Source organism: Trichomycterus rosablanca, chromosome 1 (genome assembly GCF_030014385.1).
Source record: "Trichomycterus rosablanca isolate fTriRos1 chromosome 1, fTriRos1.hap1, whole genome shotgun sequence".
Classification (NCBI taxonomy): Eukaryota; Metazoa; Chordata; class Actinopteri; order Siluriformes; family Trichomycteridae; genus Trichomycterus; species Trichomycterus rosablanca.
The window spans coordinates 85661095-85687968 of record NC_085988.1 but is presented as its reverse complement, the minus strand read 5'-3'; the positions used below and the strand labels follow the sequence as shown (position 1 = coordinate 85687968).

Here is a 26874-nt window from a genome sequence, read left to right as displayed (position 1 = left end):
GGTTATACAGTTGGTGTTTTGAGTAGACAACTAAGTTCTGCGTATACACTTGGTAATTTTGGTATACAATTGGGGTTTGGGTATACAGTGTATCACAAAAGTGAGTACACCCCTCACATTTCTGCAGATATTTAAGTATATCTTTTCATGGGAGAACACTGACAAAATGACACTTTGACACAATGAAAAGTAGTCTGTGTGCAGCTTATATAACAGTGTAAATTTATTCTTCCCTCAAAATAACTCAATATACAGCCATTAATGTCTAAACCACCAGCAACAAAAGTGAGTACACCCCTTAGTGAAAGTTCCTGAAGTGTCAATATTTTGTGTGGCCACCATTATTTCCCAGAACTGCCTTAACTCTCCTGGGCATGGAGTTTACCAGAGCTTCACAGGTTGCCACTGGAATGCTTTTCCACTCCTCCATGACGACATCACGGAGCTGGCGGATATTCGAGACTTTGTGCTCCTCCACCTTCCGCTTGAGGATGCCCCAAAGATGTTCTATTGGGTTTAGGTCTGGAGACATGCTTGGCCAGTCCATCACCTTTACCCTCAGCCTCTTCAATAAAGCAGTGGTCGTCTTAGAGGTGTGTTTGGGGTCATTATCATGCTGGAACACTGCCCTGCGACCCAGTTTCCGGAGGGAGGGGATCATGCTCTGCTTCAGTATTTCACAGTACATATTGGAGTTCATGTGTCCCTCAATGAAATGTAACTCCCCAACACCTGCTGCACTCATGCAGCCCCAGACCATGGCATTCCCACCACCATGCTTGACTGTAGGCATGACACTCTTATCTTTGTACTCCTCACCTGATTGCCGCCACACATGCTTGAGACCATCTGAACCAAACAAATTAATCTTGGTCTCATCAGACCATAGGACATGGTTCCAGTAATCCATGTCCTTTGTTGACATGTCTTCAGCAAACTGTTTGCGGGCTTTCTTGTGTAGAGACTTCAGAAGAGGCTTCCTTCTGGGGTGACAGCCATGCAGACCAATTTGATGTAGTGTGCGGCGTATGGTCTGAGCACTGACAGGCTGACCCCCCACCTTTTCAATCTCTGCAGCAATGCTGACAGCACTCCTGCGCCTATCTTTCAAAGACAGCAGTTGGATGTGACGCTGAGCACGTGCACTCAGCTTCTTTGGACGACCGACGCGAGGTCTGTTCTGAGTGGACCCGGCTCTTTTAAAACGCTGGATGATCTTGGCCACTGTGCTGCAGCTCAGTTTCAGGGTGTTGGCAATCTTCTTGTAGCCTTGGCCATCTTCATGTAGCGCAACAATTCGTCTTTTAAGATCCTCAGAGAGTTCTTTGCCATGAGGTGCCATGTTGGAACTTTCAGTGACCAGTATGAGAGAGTGTGAGAGCTGTACTACTAAATTGAACACACCTGCTCCCTATGCACACCTGAGACCTAGTAACACTAACAAATCACATGACATTTTGGAGGGAAAATGACAAGCAGTGCTCAATTTGGACATTTAGGGGTGTAGTCTCTTAGGGGTGTACTCACTTTTGTTGCCGGTGGTTTAGACATTAATGGCTGTATATTGAGTTATTTTGAGGGAAGAATACATTTACACTGTTATATAAGCTGCACACAGACTACTTTTCATTGTGTCAAAGTGTCATTTTGTCAGTGTTGTCCCATGAAAAGATATACTTAAATATCTGCAGAAATGTGAGGGGTGTACTCACTTTTGTGATACACTGTATAATTAGGTTTTCAGCAGTTCTGATACAACTGGACTTGTGAGTATATAAATGGGTTTGGGTATACAGTTGGTATTTTGGGTATATAACTAGGTTTTGAGTACACATTATGTATTGTGGGTATGGAATGGGTGTTGTAAGTCTTGTACAATTGGTATTTTGCGTATGCAACTCGGTTTTGGGTATACAATTAGTATTTTGAATATACAGCTAGTATTGTGGGTATACAGTTGGTATTGTGAGTATAGAATGGGTGTTTTGGGTGTCATACAGTTGGGTATTTTGCATATACAGTTAATATGTTGGTATATAACTAGGTTTGGGGTATAGAATGGGTGTTTTAGGTATCGTACAATTGGTATTTTGGTTATACAATTACATTTAGGGTTTGGGTATATAGTTGGTATTGTGGGTATACAGTTGGTATTTTGGTTATACAATTACATTTAGGGTTTGGGTATATAGTTGGTATTGTGGGTATACAGTTGGTATTTTGGTTATACAATTACATTTAGGGTTTGGGTATATAGTTGGTATTGTGGGTATACAGGTGATATTTTGGGTATATGATTAGTATTTTGAATATACAACTAGTATTGTGGGTATACAGTTGATATTGTGGGTATAAAATGGGTGTTGGGTATCATACAGTTGGTATTTTGGGTATATAACTAGGTTTGTGGTATAGAATGGGTGTTTTGAGTATTGTACAGTTGGTATTTTGGTTATACAATAACATTTAGGGTTTGGGTATACAGTTGGTATTGTGGGTATAGAATGGGTGTTTTGAGTATTGTACAGTTGGTATTTTGGTTATACAATAACATTTAGGGTTTGGGTATACAGTTGGTATTGTGGGTATAGAATGGGTGTTTTGAGTATTGTACAGTTGGTATTTTGGTTATACAATTACATTTAGGGTTTGGGTATACAGCTGGTATTGTGGGTATAGAATGGGTGTTTTGAGTATTGTACAGTTGGTATTTTGGTTATACAATTACATTTAGGGTTTGGGTATACAGTTGGTATTGTGGGTATAGAATGGGTGTTTTGAGTATTGTACAGTTGGTATTTTGGTTATACAATTACATTTAGGGTTTGGGTATACAGTTGGTATTGTGGGTATAGAATGGGTGTTTTGAGTATTGTACAGTTGGTATTTTGGTTATACAATAACATTTAGCGTTTGGGTATACAGCTGGTATTGTGGGTATAGAATGGGTGTTTTGAGTATTGTACAGTTGGTATTTTGGTTATACAATAACATTTAGGGTTTGGGTATACAGCTGGTATTGTGGGTATAGAATGGGTGTTTTGAGTATTGTACAGTTGGTATTTTGGTTATACAATTACATTTAGCGTTTAGGTATACAGCTGGTATTGTGGGTATAGAATGGGTGTTTTGAGTATTGTACAGTTGGTATTTTGGTTATACAATTACATTTAGCGTTTAGGTATACAGCTGGTATTGTGGGTATAGAATGGGTGTTTTGAGTATTGTACAGTTGGTATTTTGGTTATACAATTACATTTAGCGTTTGGGTATACAGCTGGTATTGTGGGTATAGAATAGGTGTTTTGAGTATTGTACAGTTGGTATTTTGGTTATACAATTACATTTAGCGTTTGGGTATACAGCTGGTATTGTGGGTATAGAATGGGTGTTTTGAGTATTGTACAGTTGGTATTTTGGTTATACAATTACATTTAGCGTTTGGGTATACAGTTGGTATTGTGGGTATAGAATGGGTGTTTTGAGTATTGTACAGTTGGTATTTTGGTTATACAATAACATTTAGGGTTTGGGTATACAGTTGGTATTGTGGGTATAGAATGGGTGTTTTGAGTATTGTACAGTTGGTATTTTGGTTATACAATAACATTTAGCGTTTGGGTATACAGTTGGTATTGTGGGTATAGAATGGGTGTTTTGAGTATTGTACAGTTGGTATTTTGGTTATACAATAACATTTAGCATTTAGGTATACAGCTGGTATTGTGGGTATAGAATGGGTGTTTTGAGTATTGTACAGTTGGTATTTTGGTTATACAATAACATTTAGCGTTTGGGTATACAGTTGGTATTGTGGGTATAGAATGGGTGTTTTGAGTATTGTACAGTTGGTATTTTGGTTATACAATAACATTTAGCGTTTAGGTATACAGTTGGTATTGTGGGTATAGAATGGGTGTTTTGAGTATTGTACAGTTGGTATTTTGGTTATACAATAACATTTAGCGTTTGGGTATACAGTTGGTATTGTGGGTATAGAATGGGTGTTTTGAGTATTGTACAGTTGGTATTTTGGTTATACAATAACATTTAGCGTTTAGGTATACAGCTGGTATTGTGGGTATAGAATGGGTGTTTTGAGTATTGTACAGTTGGTATTTTGGTTATACAATTACATTTAGCGTTTAAGTATACAGCTGGTATTGTGGGTATAGAATGGGTGTTTTGAGTATTGTACAGTTGGTATTTTGGTTATACAATTACATTTAGCGTTTGGGTATACAGCTGGTATTGTGGGTATAGAATGGGTGTTTTGAGTATTGTACAGTTGGTATTTTGGTTATACAATTACATTTAGCGTTTGGGTATACAGCTGGTATTGTGGGTATAGAATGGGTGTTTTGAGTATTGTACAGTTGGTATTTTGGTTATACAATTACATTTAGCGTTTGGGTATACAGCTGGTATTGTGGGTATAGAATGGGTGTTTTGAGTATTGTACAGTTGGTATTTTGGTTATACAATTACATTTAGCGTTTGGGTATACAGTTGGTAATGTGGGTATAGAATAGGTGTTTTGGGTATTGTACAGTTGGTATTTTGGTTATACAATTACATTTTGGGTATACAGTTGGTGTTTGGGGTATAGAGTTTAAACTGTGGCCGTCGAGTGGGTCGAGCAGTGTGTTACCATCTACAAGACTGTGGGATTGAATCCCGGCTCTGCCACGCAGCCAGTGTTGGGCCCTTGAGGGTTGGGGGCCTTGCTTAGGGGCCCAAGACTAGCAAATAGGTGGAGTTCTGATGACCAGTCCAGTAACCAGTCCAGTGACTAATCCAGTGAACCACGACCTCCCAGCAGTTCTAATCCCGATTCCTGCCCGTCTATAAACAATAGGACCAAAAGCATGTGGACGCCTGACCGTCAGCTTGTCGGAACGATCCCTTTCCAAAACAGAGTGACCTCTAGGTGACCTTTTCAGCTTCTCACATCGATCAGTCGATGTTCCGGTTCATCCCAGGGCTGTCGGGAGAGGGCCTTCCCTAAACCGCTACTGTAACAGCAAGAGCAACGAGGAGAGCCCTGCACGACCACCATCCTCCCCCTACAGACGCAGCCAGTCGTATCTGAGTAGTGGACAAGGGCATTGAACCACTGTTCCACGGACCTCACGTACTGCTCTACAGAGGTAGCGGAGCCTGCTCGACAGAGCCGGGATTGAAACCCTCAACCTTCAGATTGAAAGCCCAGAGCCCCGAACACAAGTAGTCCAGCCCGTGACGCACCCCGGGGTGTTTATGTGCTCCAAACTTCCTGCTCATGATTACAGGCTTCTTCACGTCTACACACCTCACGCCTTCCAGAACGCAACCCGCCCATCACACGCCGCTCGGCTTCTAATATTAGCGCGTCAATCAGCGAGCATGTCGTCACGCGCACCGCCGCGCTAAGCGACCGGATTCCAGGGACGTCAGGTGGTGTTACATGCCGTTCTTCAAATGGTCAGGACCCCCACAGGACCACCACAGAGCAGGTATTATTTAGGTGCTGGATCATTCTCAGCACTGCAGTGACACTGACATGGTGGTGGTGTGTTAGTGTGTGTTGTGCTGGTATGAGCTGATGGAGTTTTTAAACACCTCACTGTCACTGCTGGACTGAGAATACTCCACCGACCAAAAACATCCAGCCGACAGCGCCCCGTGGGCGGCGTCCTGTGACCGCTGATGAAGGTCTAGAAGATGAGCGACTCAAACAGCAGCAATAGATGAGCGATCGTCTCTGACTTTACATCTACAAGGTGGACCGACTAGGTAGGAGCGTCTAATAGAGTGGACAGTGAGTGGACACGGTGTTTAAAAACTCCACTCATACCAGCACAACACACACTAACACACCACCACCATGTCAGTGTCACTGCAGTGCTGAGAATCATCCACCACCTAAATAATACCTGCTCTGTGGTGGTCCTGTGGGGGTCCTGACCATTGAAGAACAGCATGAAAGGGGGTAACAAAGCGTGTAGAGAAACAGATGGACTACAGTCAGTAATTGTAGAACTACAAAGTGCTTCTATATGGTAAGTGGAGCTGATAAGGAGCGAGTTCCTTCCCTAAACTGTTGCTGCACAGTTTTATTACACCCGTTAGCACCTGTTGTGGCTGAAACACATAAATTCGGTAATTAAAGGGGGCGTCCCAATACTTTAGTCCATGTGGTGTAATGTAATAAGCTCTATAAACGTCCTCCTAATGAAAGGTCGCCGTTTTCCGCCCGACTGCGCGTCGTAATCGCGTTCGTATTTAACGCTTAATAAATCGGGAATGAAATTCGGCCGCGTCTCGACATTTAGTACGAGAATAAACACGACGAGGGTCAAATACTGACGAGCTAAACACCGGCCCCCCCGCCGCAAGACAGCGGAAATCCTTCGTCAGGGTAAATTATTGACGTTATTTAATAAGCGTGGGCGTATATACCAGCCGTGAGGTCTGAGGGACCGTCTCCGACATCGGATCATGTCGAGACATCAACCAGCACAAGGCTGAAGGTTCCCCGGACCACACTGGAACCTTCCTAGAGTAGTCCGTCCACAAATATTAAGCATTTGGGCAAGGAGCTTAGAAAGAACCCAACGGTCAATCTTCTGCAGCCTCCATAAATCAAGTCTTTGTAGCAGAGAGGCAGGACAGGACGGGAGCCAGCGTCGAGTAAACATGACGACAGTTCACTAAACAGTACGATGTACAAGTCAATGACCCGAATCATACAGCCAAAACAACACTAGAGTGTCTTTGGTGCAGGTCTCCGAATGGTTTCGAGATGCAATTCTCAGAAACGCTATGAAGAAGGTGATAAACCGCCCAAATCCAGGTCTGTAGGCGTGTACTTGCTGACCGAGGCATTCAGCGCTCGGTACTGCTCACACGATACACGGCGACACGAACCGGCGTCGCACTGACCGGCGGGTTTCAAATCAATCCGGAATATCGAGCGAGGGTCCGGACGCTTTATTCACGGACGAGTTTTATATGAAACGGGGACGACCGGCAGCATCCATGTTTAATAAATGAGTCAAATCAGACAGTTCAGGGTTTAAAAAAACTTTTTCGGTATTCAGCAGACGCTTTTATCCAAAGTGACTTACACTAGAGTTACAGTATACAGTCTGAGCAATCGAGGGTTAAGGGCCTCCTCGCTCAAGGGCCCAACAGTGACAACCTGGCAGTGGTGGGGCTTGAGCCAACGACCTTCCGATTACTAGTACAGTTCCTTCTGACAACACCATATTAAGTTTTATTATTATTATTATATTTTTAGTATTCAATATAATTATTATTCATGTTAATATTATTATTATCATTTAATTTTTAGTATTCAATAAAATCATCATATTATTATTAATTATTATATTTTTAGTATTCAATATAACTATTGCTATTATTATTATTTCATCCTTTTTCATTATTTTTATTATATTATTATTAATTATATTTTTAGTATTCAATATAATTATGATAATTATTATTATTATTATTATTATTATTAATTATTATATTTTTAGTATTCAATATAATTATTCATGTCAATATTATTATTATCATTTAATTTTTAGTATTCAATAAAATCATCATTATTATTATTAATTATTATATTTTTAGTATTCTATATAACTATTGCTATTATTATTATTTCATCCTCTTTTTCATTATTTTTATTATATTATTATTATTATATTTTTAGTATTCAATATAATTATTATTAATATTATAATTATCATCATTTAATTTTTAGTATTCAATAAAATCATCATTATTATTATTATTAATTATTACATTTTTAGTATTCAATATAACTATTGTTATTATTATTTCATCCTCTCATTATTTTTATTATATTATTATTAATTATATTTTTAGTATTCAATATACTTATTATTAATATAATTATTATTATCATCATTATTATTATTTATTATTATATTTTTAGTATTCAATATAATTATGATAATTATAATTATTATTACTTTTATTAATTATTATATTTTTTGTATTCAATATAATTATGATAATTATAATTATTATTATTATTAATTATTGTTATTAAGTATAAGTAAGTATTCAACATAATAATTATTATTATTTTTATTATTATAATCATTATTATTATTATATTTTAAGTATTCAATATTATTATTACTATTAAACTTTTAGTATTCAATATAATTATTATTATTATTGTTATTTCATCCTCTTTTTTATTATTTTTATTATATTATATTACTATTATTATTTTTATTTATTATATTATTTCATCCTCTTATTATTTTATTATTATTATCATTCTGAGTATTTCATCACATTATTATTATTTCACAACATTTATTAAGATTATTATTAAATGCTACTTTATTGGTATCGTTATCATTATTTTCATTGTATTCTTTTCATCTTATTATTATTATTATTATCTTTATTATATTATCATCATATTCTTCTGATTATTAATTATATTATTATAATTATTACTATAATCATGATGACTATTTTTTCATCCAATCAGATCCACGAACCAAGACGCCGGTACGTCACGTCACTGAAGAGGAGAAGGAGGAACGAGGGCACAGAGACCCTGACCTCAGCCCCACTCCACAGCTCTGGGATGAACAGGAACACCGACTGATCGATCAGCGCAAAACACTCAGCTGTACAAACACCGTCATACAAGGTGTTGTGAGAAGCTTGGTCACCTGACCATGAGCAAACCTTAGGGTGTAAATACGGACCCCTATCAGAGCAGTGCCCCCCCACATCAACCCAACCCCCCCCACCCCACCGTCGTCTATGGTGCAATTCCGCCCCCGTTTGAAGCGGACTGCGGCGCGGAGGCTATAAATACGGCGGCGGGCGGTGCAGCGCCGAGCGCTAACCCATATCTAAGAGCGGGAGATCTATTCCCAGCACCTACACCTCCAGCAGCACCGTGGATTCTTCACATTCCAGCACACACAGCAGCTGAGAAGATCCCGGCCTCAAACACAGCCCGGACGTCACCCGAACGCGAGAACGCTGCCGGCGGCGACGAGCGAACCATCCTTCGTTAGCTCGACGCTTTTGTTCGACTCCGGATCCGACGCGCCCGTTTTAACCCGCCGTCATCGAGGCCGTGAGCCGCGTCAGGTGTGTTCCAGCAGGAGACACGAGGGCTGCCGCGATCGGTCGGCCTAGTCCATGACGTCGACGCGATCGTTTTTAACTTCTACACCGTCTCCGTTCATATAAGCGTCCGTACGATTCCCTCAGCACTACTCGCCGTGTAAAAAACGGAGGCCGACTGTAGAGCTTTCAACGACCCAAATCATCCAAAGTTTGGTGAGACTTAAACCTGGTACAGAACTAAAAGCTGGTTTGTTCACTGTGTAAAGCTTTGATGGTACCACAGCAGCACCGGCGCCGCGCTGCACGTCTATATCGTTTCATTACGCTTCTTAATCGCTTCTTAAAACGATTCCTCGAGAAACTCGAGTAATTCCATGACTAAAAATCACCGATGCAAATTATTCGCATCGAGGCGTCGTTCAGTCCATACAACTACATATACAGCTCACGGCGTTTCGGACTTATGCACGACGCGTTCACGCTGTAGGCGGGTGACGTGAAGAGGCCGAGGGCCGCGTCCCAAATCTCACGCTTAACAGTACATAAACCGGGTACTTCTTACCTACGGTTCAATGAATACTACGTTTTTGGACACGCCCGATGACTTTTCTTCATCACGTGCACCACACGTACACGCTAGTGCTGGGCGATTCTCACGATTCATTCGGTCAATTCGCATGGACGTTTTCACCCGATGTTAGAAATGTGACAATCGCGATTGTTTACGTACTTGTACATATATTTTCATTAAGACGCCAACATGTCACGAGGCAGAAACTGAGCAGACGCTCGCGGAATATAAATCAGGGAACGTTTAATATCAAAAGGGCGAAACAGGGTACAAAACCAGAGGATAAACTAAAACAGTAAACGGAAGTAGAGATGGACCGATCGGGGTTTTTGGCACCGGGGGGTCAGCAGTAAATAAAATAAATAAACTTAAAAAGAGCCTCAGAGTGAAGATAAACCGGAGCAGCGTGTGTGTGTGTGTGTGTTTGTGCCTTCAGAAGAGACGCTTTGTTCACAGTATCGCTATAAGTGATTCATTGATTCATGAGTCGATTCGTTTTTATGTGAAGCGTAAGTTTCTCTTCTCGGTTATCTCTCCGTGTTTACTGTTATTAATTAAATGTCGTGGTTTTAAATAAACACCAGCTACTACACAACATTCTGTGTGACTCTCTTACATTAAAAAGCTTCATTACACCGATATTAGCACAGATCTGTAACCGAGTCAGACTCGTTCCGTCTAAGCAGCTAAAAGTTTTCTAAAAGTTCAGCAGATGATCCTGAACTAACGAATTTGGTAATGAATAAACTTTTGCCTCTGATTGGCTCTGTAACGTTTTCTGTTCTCATCTACATCACAAGTCAGAACCGCTTACGATTTACCAAAGTGAACCAGGAGTTTATATAACGTGCTGATAGAATCCACTCAGATGTGACCGGGTTGAATTATCTTTTTAAAGTAAATATTACAATCGGCAAAATTACATCGTAAGAGCTTTCACGATGGTTTCTGTACGATGGTTGATGAATGGTGATGTGATGGTCGGCGCTTCGTAGCTCAAAGTCTGGATCGATCCGCTGAGCCGTTAACTTAACGTGATCTTTATATATCACACGATCGGATCGGATACATTTAGGAGATATCGCCGATCGCCGATAGCATATTTCGATTAAAAATCGGCCGATACCGATTCGTAGCCGATCGATCGTCCCATCTCTAAACGGAAGACGGCGAGGATTCTACACGGTAACGGTTCGGTTCAGTAATAAGGAGCGCAGACACCATCGGCAAAACGAGACACGAACAGAAGAGTTTCATTAAGATTCACTGAATCGAACACCGCCGAACTGAATCAAAACTCCGGTGAGCGCGATCAGGATTGGCTGACCGGCAGAACTGCCCCCCTCCCAGTGTAGATACTGATAGAGACTCAGTCAGTGGTGGAAACAGCACAGTACAGTACAGGCTCGTGTTCCTTTTAAGAAACCTGTAAAGAACTTTTTGTAGTTCTTTTTCTATTGTAAGGTGGTTCTGCTCATGGCTGGATTACTGACCGGGCCAGTGGGGCCAGCGCCCAGGGGCCCATGAGGTCAGGGGGCCCCTGGCCCAAAACATTTTGCGATGCCTATCAACATTTATGATACAATATATTTTTATTTCCGAGGGCCCTCCATTTTAAGGATCCTCTGACTATTAGGGACTTTGACCCCAGGGCCTCTTGGGGGGCCCTAGCCATGCTTTTGGGGCCCCTAGCCATGCTTTTGGGCCCCTTATGAAAATGACTTCGACTAGGAAAGAGGGGGGCATACCATTAGAGGGCCCTTGATCAACTCTTTGCCCAGGGGCCCAGACTATCCTTAATCCGTCCTTGGTTCTGCTGCACATTATTTAAAGTAAGAATTGTTTGTGAGCTATTCTTATAAAGGATGTAGATCATTCAGATTTCTATTTTGTTTTAATTATTGTTAATTATTGTGATATTGTTATTGTTATAAAGTTTGAGTCCCTTGAAAGGATAATTATAGGTGGTGGTGTTACTATTTTCTTTTAAATTACAACACAAAAAAAAGAAATTTGAGTCTTATTTCAATTGCATTATACAAGAACAAAAATAAAAATAAAATCGTAAGACAATCGGTTATCATTTTAAAATAATCGAGATTTTTTTTTTTTTTTTTTGCAAAATCGCCCAGCCCTAGTACACACACACACACACACACACACACACACCAGATCTACCTCATCTAGGAGATACAATCCTGACAGAACCTCCTACACACACCACACAGCCTCCCGACTAAATATTAAAGCTTTGTGTTCTGCCTGAGCTGTGGCTGAAACTTAGTTCTGAACGTTGCACAAATTAGAGGCTCATGTTTATGTTTTATTGTTTATTATTATTATTCATGCTTTGGCTTTAGGTGCCCGTTTACATCTGCATTTCAAAAACGTTCTCTTTAAACCGTCCTGTACGCAGGAATGAAAACGTGCAGTGCGTTTTGAGACGCGTCTTATTTAATCTCGTGTGTATTTATTTCTGCTCTTTATTAAAGCAAAAGTGTTTCTTATCCGATTACTCGATTAATCGCTGGAACGATCGATAGAATACTCGATTACAAAAATAATCGAGTTGCAGCCCTAAGGCTCAAAGCGCAAAAAAGTTTCTCATGTGAATGCGCCGGAGCACTCAGCACCGTGTTTACATGGTTTAGTAGTCGCGCAGTATTAAACCATCCATCATGCAAACTTTCCATATATGGTAAAAATGACCATATATGGTGGAAAGTATGTGGACACCTGAGCATGAGCGTGTCGGGACATTGGACATGTGCGCCCATTCAGCGTCCTGATCCAACATCGGGTGCGACTCAGTGGGCACGTATTCCCACAGACACGCTCCAAAATTACAGTAGGGGACGGGTGCTAGTCTGAGGCTCTCCTGGGCCAGCGTGTGGGTGAAAACCGGAGCACCCGGAGGAAACCCACATGGACACGGGGAGAACGTGCAGAACTCCACACTCCACCTAGGAATCGAACCCTTGCTACCCACCGAGCCACACCCATAAATATAGATATATGTTTCTACACTCACTGTCCATGTTATCAGCTCCACTTACCATATAGAAGCACTTTGTAGTTCTACAATTACTGACTGTAGTCCATCTGCTTCACCCTGTTCTTCAATGGTCAGGACTCCCACAGGACCCCCACAGAGCAGGTATTATTTAGGTGGTGGATGATTCTCAGCACTGCAGTGACACTGACATGGTGGTGGTGTGTTAGTGTGTGTTGTGCTGGTACGAGTGGATCAGACACAGCAGCGCTGCTGGAGTTTTTAAACACCTCACTGTCACTGCTGGACTGAGAATCGTCCACCGACCAAAAATATCCAGCCGACAGCGCCCCGTGGGCAGCGTCCTGTGACCACCGATGAAGGTCTAGAAGATGAGCGACTCAAACAGCAGCAATAGATGAGCGATCGTCTCTGACTTTACATCTACAAGGTGGACCGACTAGGTAGGAGTGTCTAATAGAGTGGACAGTGAGTGGACACGGTGTTTAAAACCTCACTCATACCAGCACAACACACACTAACACACCACCACCATGTCAGTGTCACTGCAGTGCTGAGAATCATCCATCACCTAAATAATACCTGCTCTGTGGTGGTCCTGACCATTGAAGAACAGGGTGAAAGGGGGGTAACAAAGCATGTAGAGAAACAGATGGACTACAGTCAGTGATTGTAGAACTACAAAGTGCTTCTATGTGGTAAGTGGAGCTGATGAAATCATCTATTAAACCCGGGGCACGGCTACAGCAATCAGGACACGCAGGGGTCCATTCCACCGGTCAGTCAGGTCCGAATTGAAGAATACGAACACACGGAGGACGACAGACTGACTCGGTACTCGGCTACGTCCATTAGCGTGATTTAGCGTGCACGCGGCCACAGGCTAGCGTTAAAGCACCGCGAGCAGAGTGCATTAGCGATATTACGTAGCAGCTAGAGATCGCGATCTACTGTAGATTCTAACCGGCTTCTGTGGACGGCAGCTTCCGTCAGTCCGGGACGGTACCAGGACTCGACTTCCCACCGATTTGCTGGTCATGTCTGAATTAAGTCATATCCAATTCCCTCTAGCGCTGCAGCCTTCGCTCCTGACTGACACACGAACGACTCTACGACACGCCAGCAGCACCGACCGCTTCTTTTCACCCGCGCCACATGGGTTCAGACGGAGAGTCACGCACCGTTCTCCACTTACAGCACCGTGACAGACCTGTAGATTACTAGTCCAGTACCTTAACCACTAGGCTACAACTAGGGCTGGACGATATGGCTAAAATTTATATCACGATATAACTCCTATTTTCGGCCGATACGATATAATTCCGATATCGATATGAATAATACTGAATGAAGCGGAATATACGACTGAATCAGTCCGTCCTCTCTTATCAGCTATTTCACTTGTAATCTCACGGTTGGATTACTGCAACTCCCTTCTGGCTGGAGCTCCCATGTCCACGATTAAACCCTTACAGCTCATTAAAAATGCAGCTGCACGTCTGGTTTTTAACCAACCCAAACACTGCCACATCACCCCACTGCTACGTTCTCTTCACTGGCTTCCTGTAGCTGCACGCATTCAGTTTAAAACACTGACGCTCGCCTACAAAGCCAAAAATGGACCAGCCCCAAGCTACCCTCGTGGCCTAATCAAACCACGCTCTGTACCACGCAACCTCCGAGCCTCTAGTCTCGCTCGACTTGAGCCCCCATCCAGGACTAAAGGAAGACAAGCATCAAGGCTGTTCTCTGTTCTAGCGCCGAAGTGGTGGAATGAACTTCCTCTGTCTGTCCGAACATCTGAGTCTCTTGCTGTCTTTAAAAAACGATTAAAAACTCACCTTTTTACTAAACACTTAGGCTGACTTGTACTTATTTACTAACATTTTGTTCCATTCTTATTCATTTCCAAAAAAAAAAAAAAAAAAAAAAAAAAAAAAAAAAAAAAAAAAAAAAGCACTTTGGTTCTAACAGGTTTTAGCAGATTTGTGTTCTTTGACTGTTGTTTTCCTAAACTTGAGAAATGAAATGTTCACTATAGAAGCACTTCTGTAAGTCGCTCTGGATAAGAGCGTCTGCTAAATGCTGAAAATGTAAATGTAAATATTTCATCTGCTTCTTTTTCAACTGTGTACAGTGGCGGAGCCAGACAATTTCCATAGTGGTGGCCAGACTGAGACCATCGCTCACACAGGGGCGGCACAGAAACTGTCTGATACCTTATTTTTGTATGTGGCAAGTAGCTGTTGATCCAGTAGTGTTTTGGTCACTCACTCGTTTACCTATACAGGCAGTGAATGTAATGTGGAATTACATCAAGCCCAGCATCATAAGCTTTTTATTTTTTCTCATTTCCCCTGTGAAAAACTAAAATAAAGCTTATAACCTTAACAGAATTTCAAAGATATTTCTTTGCAATACTTCATCATTTGACTGCAAACTTGTGTGACCTGATGAGACTCATCTGAACCCCAGAACATGCCAGTGTGAACGCATGGAAAACACATTTTTATTTACTTTCAAGGATATGACACATTCTGACCGACACTATTAAGCCAAATCAGCTTTGAACATTCACTTTACTTTTAATATCCTTCTACAATGCTGGTGCTTCTTAACACTGAATATTCTCTTTTCAATAGAAGTGTTATTTAAATTCCATTTAATTGTTGTTCGGGAAAGAAAACCGCCCAATCTGGCAACAGTGGAACACGCAGAGCCCGTTGGTGCCTTTACTCTTAGCGCGCCTCAACTAATAAGTATTATAACTACTAAGTATCATTAGTACTCAGTACTAGTACTTGTTCTGTAATTGTGTTGGTGGTTGACATCTATGTTTCGATGGAGAACTACTTGAGGTGCGCGGTTGAATTGCGTCCCTGTGGGAACACCTGCGTGCAAAAATGCTTCCGCGAAAAAGTAACACCGGCAAAGCTGACGTGACGTATATCGTTCGGATTTGTTTGAAAATCATATCACCGTTATTGAAACATTGTCTATCGCGATATATATCGATATCGAATTATTGTCCAGCACTAGCTACAACGATCCTACACGTCTGCAGCACCGACCGCAGCGCCATCGATCGGCGAGGACCGACCATTTTCCGTTTAGGAGCTCGAGATGCCAGCATACATCGCCACATAAAAATAATTCGTATAGTATTTTTAATCATCGCTAGACACTTCAAGTCAATTCCTTCTTATTCGAAAACGCGAAACATTTATAAACATTCTGCGATTCATCCGCCGACCGTGACGTTCTACGCCAGAATGGAACTGGTGGCGGTGAGTCGGCGACCGGCGGCGGCATAAAGCCAACCATTTACACTTCCGGCGTTTAGCGGACGCGTCAAAGGCGCCCAGGTGGCGCGCCGGGACGTTCCGCGGGCGCACCCGCGCCGAGATTCCGAACCCCTTCGGTTCTAGCGGGCAGACACGTCTCTGCTAGGGCGGGATGACCGGACTACGTGGGCCTTTATTCAAAGCGACTCACAGTACAGTGACGGTATACAGGCTGAGCAATCGAGGGTTAAGGGCCTCGCTCAAGGGCCCAACGGCAGCAACCTGGCAGATAGAGAGGCACCCGTGTTGGTCCCGCGACATACCCACCCCGAGTGCAATCAGGGATCCGCCAGCAGCGTCAATAATGAGAATAAAAACACGATTTTGAGCGATTGAGGGTTCGAGGGCCTTGATCAGGGGCCCAACAGTGGCAACCTGGCATGGTAGGGCTTGAACCAGCGACATTCTGATTACTAGTCCAGTACCCTAACCACTAGGCTACCACTGCCACACAGCCTGGTTTTCACAAGGACCAGAGTTTGGACTAAACACCGAGACCTCAAGTCCGAAACAACAGACCGTAAACGCCATCATATATATGAGAGACGCCTCGATATACTGCTCATCCACGCTTCCAAAAAGGAACCGAATATGTAGAGGTTCCTCTGGTACCCCCAGTCAAATACCCCCCCCCCCCTTCAAACTCAGTTCCCCGAGTCGTGTTTTTAGTGTTGTGTCTTTGACTATGTGATTGCTAACTGAATTGCCGTAGGATAGAACGCCTATACAGTATACGTCATATATCCATATACACACACACACGTGTACAGTAGAACCAAATCCTTTCTTGTCGCATATCCCAACTTGTTTTGGAAGCTGGGGGTCAGAGCGCAGGGTCAGCCATCGTACGGCGCCCCTGGAGCAAAGAGGGTTAAGGGCCTTGCTCAAGGGCCCGACCTTTCAGTCGATAGCCCAAAGCCCTACCCACTGGGCTACCACTGTGCCACGGGATACGAGTTGACCGGGAATCGAACGGCTCGGAAGGCAGCTATGCTCGCCACTATACCACCAGGACGCCAATTAGGTCATATCCAATTCCCTTTAGTGCTGCAGCCTTCACACCTGACCTAGCAGGGTCGTGACTGACACACCGACCGCTTCTTTTCACCCGCACCACACGGGTTCACACGGAGATCCGTATCGCGCACGGAGAGTCACGCAAACGTGCCGCGTGGTCGGACACCAAACCGAAAACAGAAAAAAAGCATTCCTGCATTCTCTCTCCTCTACGGAGAGCACAACACCACGATTTAAACGCGCACGCCGACGTCAGAATCCGGCTTCACCGAAAGCGCCGCGCCGCTCCGAGGTCTGCGTCATCCGTTCTGAGCGCGCGAGACGCTCGGCGGCGACGTCCACGCCGCCCACGCCGCCTTTTAACCGGGGTCTACTCGGCCGACGTCCGTCTCTACTCCGCCGCACGTCGACAGACCGTCGGCTCGTGGAGAGCGAGGAGACGGAGGTGAAAGGACGCGAGACGGTCGTAATCGAACAGCGCAGGCGGACAGCATCACGTCTAATCTAACGACGGAGACGTTTTGAAGTGACGACCAATTTATCACTGACGTACGAGGGCCGAAACGAACCCAAAAGCTCGCTCGCACTGTGGTCCCAAAGATAGGAAATAATAATATTCCCGTTACAATCCCCCATCCCCAAATCCTCTAGCGCTCGCACCACCGTCACCACCTCCGACAGAGTCGCGCCGATCTCGGCCACCTCCCAAACCACAGATTCGCCCTTTCCACGGGGTCTGATCGCACCCGCCCGAGCACCCCTTCAAAACAACAGGTGACCACTTCCTAAGCCCCATACGAAACGACTGCCCGGTCTAAAATACTCCTCCACGCTTCCAAAAGGGAACCGAATATGTCGGCGTCCCTCTGGTACCCACTAAGCCTCAACGATAACGATAACGAGTCGATTCGATGTGGGTTCTCGGAGGAAGTCAATACGGCACAGACTGGAGCTCCTCTGTATAGAAATCAGGGGACGCGCGTGAACACCGCCCGGCCCGTTTATTCTTCAGCGTTTTGGCCGGTCGGTGTCGTAAGCGCATGCGGCGAGTCAGCAGAAAGGCCGGGGGGAACGTTCACGTCCGACGGGCGAGTCCGCACGCCGGCTACGTCTCGAGCCCTAAATAGTAAAAGCGCTCGGACGTGGGGCTCGTTCACGCCGCGTTCGCGCCTTCTATCCCAGCCTCGGCGCTGACCGGAACACGTAAGCCTTCGTTCACAGGTCACCGTTCATAGCCGGGTTGGGATCCAGAAACATTATAAATGATGCACGAGCTGAAGAGTGTGTTCAAACTCAACGTCCAGCCCCGTTCCTACAGCGAAGCATTAACGATAAACTGATTATAGGAGGCATCCGTTTCTTTCCACCTTTTATAATATACCTATGAATAAGATCGCTTTTATTTCTACACGTTCTGCGTAACTACACAGAACGGAAACGTTTACCAGCATCGATCCGTCAGCTGTGATTCCTCATAAGCTTCCGTCAATTCATCCATCGCTTTATTTCAAGTTCAATAAGCACCATTCGTCTAATTATTTTTATTGCGTTTCCATTAACCGCTTTAAACTGGTCAGGATGACGGCAGGAAACACTGGGCGCAGGGCATGAACACACTGGACGGAGTGCCAATTCATCACAAGGCTTTGACCGGTTAGACGTAGCCGGTCGTGTCCGTGCGGACGCCCCGCTGGCCGATAGCTCCACTACAATTCGAACCTGGGTCTCGGCGTTGAGGAGATGAAATGGCAGGACTGGTTTACCGTTCTATCAACTGTTTTAAACCGGTCAGGGTCACGACAAGTCCGGTAAACACTGAGAAACACTGGGCGCAAAGCAGGAACTCCCTAGACAAGGCTTTGAGCGGTTAGACGTAGCCTATCGTGTCCGTGTGGTCGCCCTGCTGGCCGATAGCACCATTGAGATTCAAATCTGGGTCTCAGTGTTAAGGAGGATGAAATGGCAGGACCGGTTCTCTGGCCTGAACGTCTCCGTTGTATCTAAATGAAGCTGTAAGGTAGAAATGCTTCAGATTCTTATCCTAAGTAGAGAAACCAACCGGTCAGGGTCACGGCAAGTCCAACGGGTGCAATGCAGGGACACCCTAGACAGGCTGGGAATTCATCACAAGGTTTCGGCCGTCTGTGCGGACGCCCTGCCGGCCGACAGCACCGCCGAGATTCAAACCTTGGTCCCGACCCCAAGCGGACCAAGTGCTTTATAAGGAGATGAAATGGCAGGACCGGTTCACCGGGATGGAAAATAAAGCTGTAAGATTCTAATCCTCAGTACAGGAACCTCATTTTCAACCGGTCAGGGTCACGGCAAGTCCGGTTCCAAGGATCCTAAGGATTCTCTGATTTTACTTATTTAGACAAAAGTGTAGGCTTATTAATAAACAAGCTTTTCTTTATTTTATTAAAGGAAATCATCTAATACCAGTAAAATATTTGAGGTTTCTCATGTTTTCTTCCATATAGGGTCAGTTAGTGATGGAAGTCTATTCAGTTCTACTCATTAGTGCTTATAATTCACACATTTATATAAATAACTATGATTATTATGACACGATGCTTATGTATATAGTAATAAAGTCACTTTTCTTTAGCGGTCAGGTGTAATTCTGTATTTATTTCTATAAACTCGTGAATTATGGAGCAATAACAATAAAGCTGAAGCCTGTTTAAACCCTCCTGCATTCTCATTATGCTGAATGCTGAGCTTCTTTCAAAACGACTCTATTGTCGGCGTGTCCTGTATTCTCACTAAAGCACAATTCAAACCAAAATAAAGATAAAAAGCTGCTTTATTTATGGAGGAATTAAACGCCCGGATTGTTGTGCTGAGCTGTGGGTAGTTCGCTACACGACGAACTAAGGAATAAAGACCGAAGTTTGAAGATTTTACGTGACATTCGCACCTCACCCTAATCACCCAGAACCTGTTTCTGCTTTTATATGTTTACAACTGACAAGCTAACTTCGGCTAGGCTAAGTAAACTATGCTAAGCTAAGCTAAGCTAAGCTACGCTAAGGCTAAAGCTAACGCGGCTGAGTTTGCGCCTTTATCCAGCGGAAAATAAACCTGACAGCGTATGAACCCGGCTGATTAACTGTAGTTCTGGAGTAACGCGGAGTATTGATAGAGTAATGGTGGAGCCAGACGGACCTGGTGCAGAGCGGTCAGTCCGTCCACATTAGCGTAGTTGATGTCGGCGCCCCGCTCCAGTAGGCGCAGGACCTCCTCGGTGTCGCCGCTCGAGCAGGCCGCTAAAAACACCGCGCCCTCGTCGAACTTCACCCGGGTCTTCTTCTTCTTCAGCAAGGGCGGTTCCAGATCGGTCTCCGAGCCTAGCCAGCGCTTTAGCTGCTCGTTCCGCTTCTGTTTAGCGTCCGCCATGTCTTCTTCATCCCCCCTCTACCTGTACTGGAGCCTCTACCCGCCTTCTTTATAATGGCTCTCTCTCACTCTCTCTCCTAATGCATGTGTAAGGTCTCTCTCTCACTCTCTCTCTCCCTCTCTCTCCTAATGCATGTATAAGGTCTCTCTCTCACTCTCTCTCTCTCACTCTCTCTCCTAATGCATGTGTAAGGTCTCTCTCTCACTCTCTCTCTCACTCTCTCTCCTAATGCATGTGTAAGGTCTCTCTCTCACTCTCTCTCTCACTCTCTCTCCTAATGCATATGTAAGGTCTCTCTCTCACTCTCTCTCTCCCTCTCTCTCCTAATGCATGTATAAGGTCTCTCTCTCACTCTCTCTCTCCCTCTCTCCTAATGCATGTGTAAGGTCTCTCTCTCTCTCTCTCTCCTAATGCATGTGTAAGGTCTCTCACCCACACTCTCTCACTCTCTCTCCTAATGCGTGTGTAAGGTCTCTCACCCACTCTCTCTCCTAATGCATGTATAAGGTCTCTCACCCGCACTCACCCACTCTCTCCTAATGCATGTGTAAGGTCTCTCACCCACTCTCTCACCCACTCTCTCTCCTAATGCATGTGTAAGGTTTCTCTCTCACTCTCTCTCTCACTCTCTCTCCTAATGCATGTGTAAGGTCTCTCTCTCACTCTCTCTCTCCCTCTCTCTCCTAATGCATGTGTAAGGTCTCTCTCTCACTCTCTCTCTCCCTCTCTCTCCTAATGCATGTGTAAGGTCTCTCTCTCACTCTCTCTCTCCCTCTCTCTCCTAATGCATGTGTAAGGTCTCTCTCTCACTCTCTCTCTCCCTCTCTCTCCTAATGCATGTGTAAGGTCTCTCTCTCACTCTCTCTCTCACTCTCTCTCCTAATGCATGTGTAAGGTCTCTCTCTCACTCTCTCTCTCACTCTCTCTCCTAATGCATGTGTAAGGTCTCTCTCTCACTCTCTCTCTCCTAATGCATGTGTAAGGTCTCTCTCTCACTCTCTCTCTCACTCTCTCTCCTAATGCATGTGTAAGGTCTCTCTCTCACTCTCTCTCTCACTCTCTCTCCTAATGCATGTGTAAGGTCTCTCTCTCACTCTCTCTCTCCCTCTCTCTCCTAATGCATGTATAAGGTCTCTCTCTCACTCTCTCTCTCCCTCTCTCTCCTAATGCATGTATAAGGTCTCTCTCTCACTCTCTCTCTCCCTCTCTCTCCTAATGCATGTATAAGGTCTCTCTCTCACTCTCTCTCTCTCACTCTCTCTCCTAATGCATGTGTAAGGTCTCTCTCTCACTCTCTCTCTCTCACTCTCTCTCCTAATGCATGTGTAAGGTCTCTCTCTCACTCTCTCTCTCACTCTCTCTCCTAATGCATGTGTAAGGTCTCTCTCACTCTCTCTCTCCCTCTCTCTCCTAATGCATGTGTAAGGTCTCTCTCTCACTCTCTCTCTCACTCTCTCTCCTAATGCATGTGTAAGGTCTCTCTCTCACTCTCTCTCACTCTCTCTCCTAATGCATGTGTAAGGTCTCTCTCTCTCACTCTCTCTCCTAATGCATGTGTAAGGTCTCTCTCTCACTCTCTCTCTCACTCTCTCTCCTAATGCATGTGTAAGGTCTCTCTCTCACTCTCTCTCTCCCTCTCTCTCCTAATGCATGTATAAGGTCTCTCTCTCACTCTCTCTCTCTCACTCTCTCTCCTAATGCATGTGTAAGGTCTCTCTCTCACTCTCTCTCTCACTCTCTCTCCTAATGCATGTGTAAGGTCTCTCTCTCACTCTCTCTCTCTCACTCTCTCTCCTAATGCATGTGTAAGGTCTCTCTCTCACTCTCTCTCTCCCTCTCTCTCCTAATGCATGTGTAAGGTCTCTCTCTCACTCTCTCTCTCACTCTCTCTCCTAATGCATGTGTAAGGTCTCTCTCTCACTCTCTCTCCTAATGCATGTGTAAGGTCTCTCTCTCACTCTCTCTCTCACTCTCTCTCCTAATGCATGTGTAAGGTCTCTCTCTCACTCTCTCTCTCCCTCTCTCTCCTAATGCATGTGTAAGGTCTCTCTCTCACTCTCTCTCCTAATGCATGTATAAGGTCTCTCTCTCACTCTCTCTCTCCCTCTCTCTCCTAATGCATGTGTAAGGTCTCTCTCTCACTCTCTCTCTCCCCTAATGCATGTGTAAGGTCTCTCTCTCACTCTCTCTCTCCCTCTCTCTCCTAATGCATGTATAAGGTCTCTCTCTCACTCTCTCTCTCCCTCTCTCTCTCTCCCTCTCTCTCCTAATGCATGTGTAAGGTCTCTCTCTCACTCTCTCTCTCACTCTCTCTCCTAATGCATGTATAAGGTCTCTCTCTCACTCTCTCTCTCCTAATGCATGTAGTAGTAGTAGTAGTAGTAGTAGAACTTTATAAGGTCTCTCACCCACTTTCTCTCTTCCTCTCTCTCCTAATGCATGTGTAAGGTCTCTCTCTCTCCCTCTCTCCTAATGCATGTGTAAGGTCTCTCTCTCTCTCACTCTCTCTCCTAATGCATGTGTAAGGTTTCTCTCTCCCTCTCTCTCCTAATGCATGTGTAAGGTCTCTCACCCACACTCTCTCACTCTCTCTCCTAATGCGTGTGTAAGGTCTCTCACCCACTCTCTCTCCTAATGCATGTATAAGGTCTCTCACCCGCACTCACCCACTCTCTCCTAATGCATGTGTAAGGTCTCTCACCCACTCTCTCTCCTAATGCATGTGTAAGGTTTCTCACCCACTCTCTCTCCTAATGCGTGTGTAAGGTCTCTCACCCACTCTCTCTCCCATTACTGTATATAGTCTCTCACCCACTCTCTCTCCTAATGCATGTGTAAGGTCTCTCACCCGCACTCTCTCGCTCTCTCTCCTAATGCATGTGTAAGGTCTCTCACCCACTCTCACCCACTCTCTCTCCTAATGCATGTGTAAGGTCTCTCACCCACTCTCACCCACTCTCTCTCCTAATGCATGTGTAAGGTCTCTCACCCACACTCACCCACTCTCTCTCCTAATGCATGTGTAAGGTCTCTCACCCACTCTCACCCACTCTCTCTCCTAATGCATGTGTAAGGTCTCTCACCCACACTCACCCACTCTCTCTCCTAATGCATGTGTAAGGTCTCTCACCCGCACTCTCTCACCTAATGCATGTGTAAGGTCTCTCACCCACTCTCTCTCCTAATGCATGTGTAAGGTCTCTCACCCACTCTCTCTCCTAATGCATGTGTAAGGTCTCTCACCCACACTCACCCACTCTCTCTCCTAATGCATGTGTAAGGTCTCTCACCCGCACTCGCTCCCTCTCTCTCCTAATGCATGTGTAAGGTCTCTCACCCACTCTCACCCACTCTCTCTCCTAATGCATGTGTAAGGTCTCTCACCCGCACTCGCTCCCTCTCTCTCCTAATGCATGTGTAAGGTCTCTCACCCACTCTCTCACCCACTCTCTCTCCTAATGCATGTGTAAGGTCTCTCACCCACACTCACCCACTCTCTCTCCTAATGCATGTGTAAGGTCTCTCACCCACACTCACCCACTCTCTCTCCTAATGCATGTGTAAGGTCTCTCACCCGCACTCTCACTCTCTCTCCTAATGCATGTGTAAGGTCTCTCACCCGCACTCGCTCACTCTCTCTCCTAATGCATGTGTAAGGTCTCTTACCCGCACTCTCTCCCATTACTGTATATAGCCTCTCACCCACTCTCTCTCCTAATGCATGTGTAAGGTCTCTCACCCGCACTCTCACTCTCTCTCCTAATGCATGTGTAAGGTCTCTCACCCGCACTCGCTCACTCTCTCTCCTAATGCATGTGTAAGGTCTCTCACCCGCATTCTCTCACTCTCTCTCCTAATGCATGTGTAAGGTCTCTCACTCGCATTCACCCACTCTCTCTCCCATTACTGTATATAGTCTCTCACCCCACCCACTCTCTCTCCCATTACTGTATATAGTCTCTCACCCACTCTCTCTCCTAATGCGTGTGTAAGGTCTCTCACCCGCGCTCTCTCACTCTCTCTTCTAATGCATGTGTAAGGTCTCTCACCCACTCTCTCTCCCATTATTGTATAAGGTCTCTCACCCACTCTCTCTCCCAATACTGTATAAGGTCTCTCACCCGCACTCTCTCACTCTCTCTCCCAATACTGTATAAGGTCTCTTACCCGCGCTCTCTCACTCTCTCTCCTAATGCATGTGTAAGGTCTCTCACCCACTCTTTCTCCTAATACTGTATATGGTCTCTCACCCACTCTCTCTCCTAATGTATGTGTAAGGTCTCTCACCCACTCTCTCTCCCATTATTGTATAAGGTCTCTCACCCACTCTCTCTCTCCCAATACTGTATAAGGTCTCTCACCTTTTCGTTCTGCATGTTTGTGAGAGGTTAAGGGTAACTGGTGAAACCCAGAACAACCTTTATGAATTCTTCACACACAGTACCCAGAGGTTACCAGGTTCGAACCTAGCTTCTCAGGCCCCATACTGCTCTGTGGCACCTACACCACTATCTGCACCACTGTGTCGTCCATTCTTGACCGTAACCAGAGAAAGATCTACATGATTTGGAGGTTGTTTTGTTTTGTTTTGTGTGTGTTTATCCACACTTGGGTGGTCCGGCTCTCCTGTCCGGGCGAAGAATTCCTCTCCATGTTCCACCACGTGTGTACGGGGAGAAGGTCCTCCAGCGTTCCTCTGCTGCAGATCATGACGCGCTCTGACGTAACGGAGGAGCGTGGAATGAAAATAAAGGGGCGCTCGGTGTTCTTCAGAACGTTCTCCTCACGTTCCAGAAGAACTGGGACCAGCGTCCGGCTCCAGAAGAGCTTTAATCATGTTGGAGATGCTGGAGATGTTGGAGATCTACTTCACAGTCTGCACTCCAGCACGTTCTATAAAGCTTCCATGATGTTGAGGAGAACATGGAAGGAGCTTGACCTTATCCTGGTGCTCACTGAACCACTCGAATGGTTTGATTTGTATTTAGGGGGGTGTGATGTTCCCTGAATATGTGAATATTATCAGGAAAGAGGGTTTGCACCATAGGGTGCGCCTGTTCCTAGGTTAAGCTAGGCTTAGCCAATAAATGCCATATTTGGAGCCAGGATGGGATAGGGGCCTTGCTCAGATGCCTAACGTAATGCATTTCCACAGACTGTGTTTACTCTCGCTGTGGTTCGGTGCAGTCCTAGAGCCTCAAACTCAAATTGACATATTGGCCAGTTGTAGCCTAGCGGTTAAGGTACTGGACTAGTAAGCAGAAGGTCGCTGGTTCAAGCCCCCACCACTGCCAGGTTGCCGCTGTTGGGCCCTTGAGCAAGGCCCTTAACCCTCACCATACTGTAAGATGTTTGAATAAATCGCAAAATATGCCTGAGTGTTAGTGGTACCTTCACACATATGCAGGTCACCCATGATGTGGGCACTGATGCCCCCATATACCATGATAGATGTTGCTTTTGCACCTTTTACTGATAACAGTCTGGATGGTCCTTTTCATCTTTGGCATTTAAGATGAGCTCAAGCCCAGACAGCTCAGCAGTGCTTCTGTATATAATATAGATAATAATAATAATAGAATATAGATTCAGGTTACATTTCTTGATGCCGCGGCGGCCTGTGTTAACTAACAGCGGTTTTCTGAAGTTTGTTTGTTTGTTTATTAGGATTTTAACCTCATGTTTTACACTGTGGTTCCATCCATGACAGAAACGGTAGTTACAAGGTTATATCGAACACAGTCATGGACTGTGGGAGGAAACCGGAGCACCCGGAGGAGAACATGCCACCTGGGAATCGAACCCAGGACCTTCTTGCTGTGAGGCGGTTTCTCATACAATGCTGTCTGAGAGCTCGGAGGCCACAAACATTCAACACAAGGTCGCTAGCACACCAGCGCCGAGATTGAACGCCGATGAACTCCTTGATTCGAAACTCGGCGTTGCCACAGATCGGTTGGGTGCCATCTAGTGGGCATAATTGGACGTTTCTGCTAGGGCAGGATGCCCGGACTATGTGGGTGAGGTCTTCAAACGCTGTGTAAGGACCCTGATTGGCAGATAGAGGAGCCGTGAGCAGCGATGTACCCACCTCAACTGCAATTAGGAATCCCTAGCAGCGGAGGACGGATCGACTACGATAAACTGGGAGAAAATTAATAAATAAAAAAATCTTTCCACAATATTATGAACAGTAGATGGTGAAAGACTAAATTATTATATAATATGCATGGAGAATTGTTCTTTTCTGAAGTTTGGAACACAGTGGTGATCCCTGAGCCATCACTGCTCGTACAGACGGAGCCTTTGGTGGATCCTTTTATACCCGATCGTGATGGATGGAGACCTCGCAGCTTTATCCATCAGTCCGCAGTGAAACCTTCTAATACTGAGAGATTTCAGCACACTC

General features: G+C 44.8%; 1 protein-coding gene across 4 annotated transcripts in view; it reads right to left on the bottom strand.

Moving 5' to 3' along the window:
- The window catches only part of ppp1r12a (protein phosphatase 1, regulatory subunit 12A), a 105795-nt gene extending 85268 nt beyond the window's left edge, over positions 1–20527 (bottom strand). For 3 of the 4 annotated variants that reach the window (XM_062997123.1, XM_062997136.1, XM_062997143.1), the window contains exon 1: positions 20234–20527. In XM_062997123.1, the coding sequence (XP_062853193.1) occupies positions 20234–20464 (231 nt within the window). In that variant the 5' untranslated portion in view covers positions 20465–20527. The remainder of the gene's footprint in view (positions 1–20233) is intronic. The other variant, XM_062997130.1, reaches the window with a different exon arrangement.
- Between the last annotated feature and the right edge of the window lie 6347 nt (positions 20528–26874).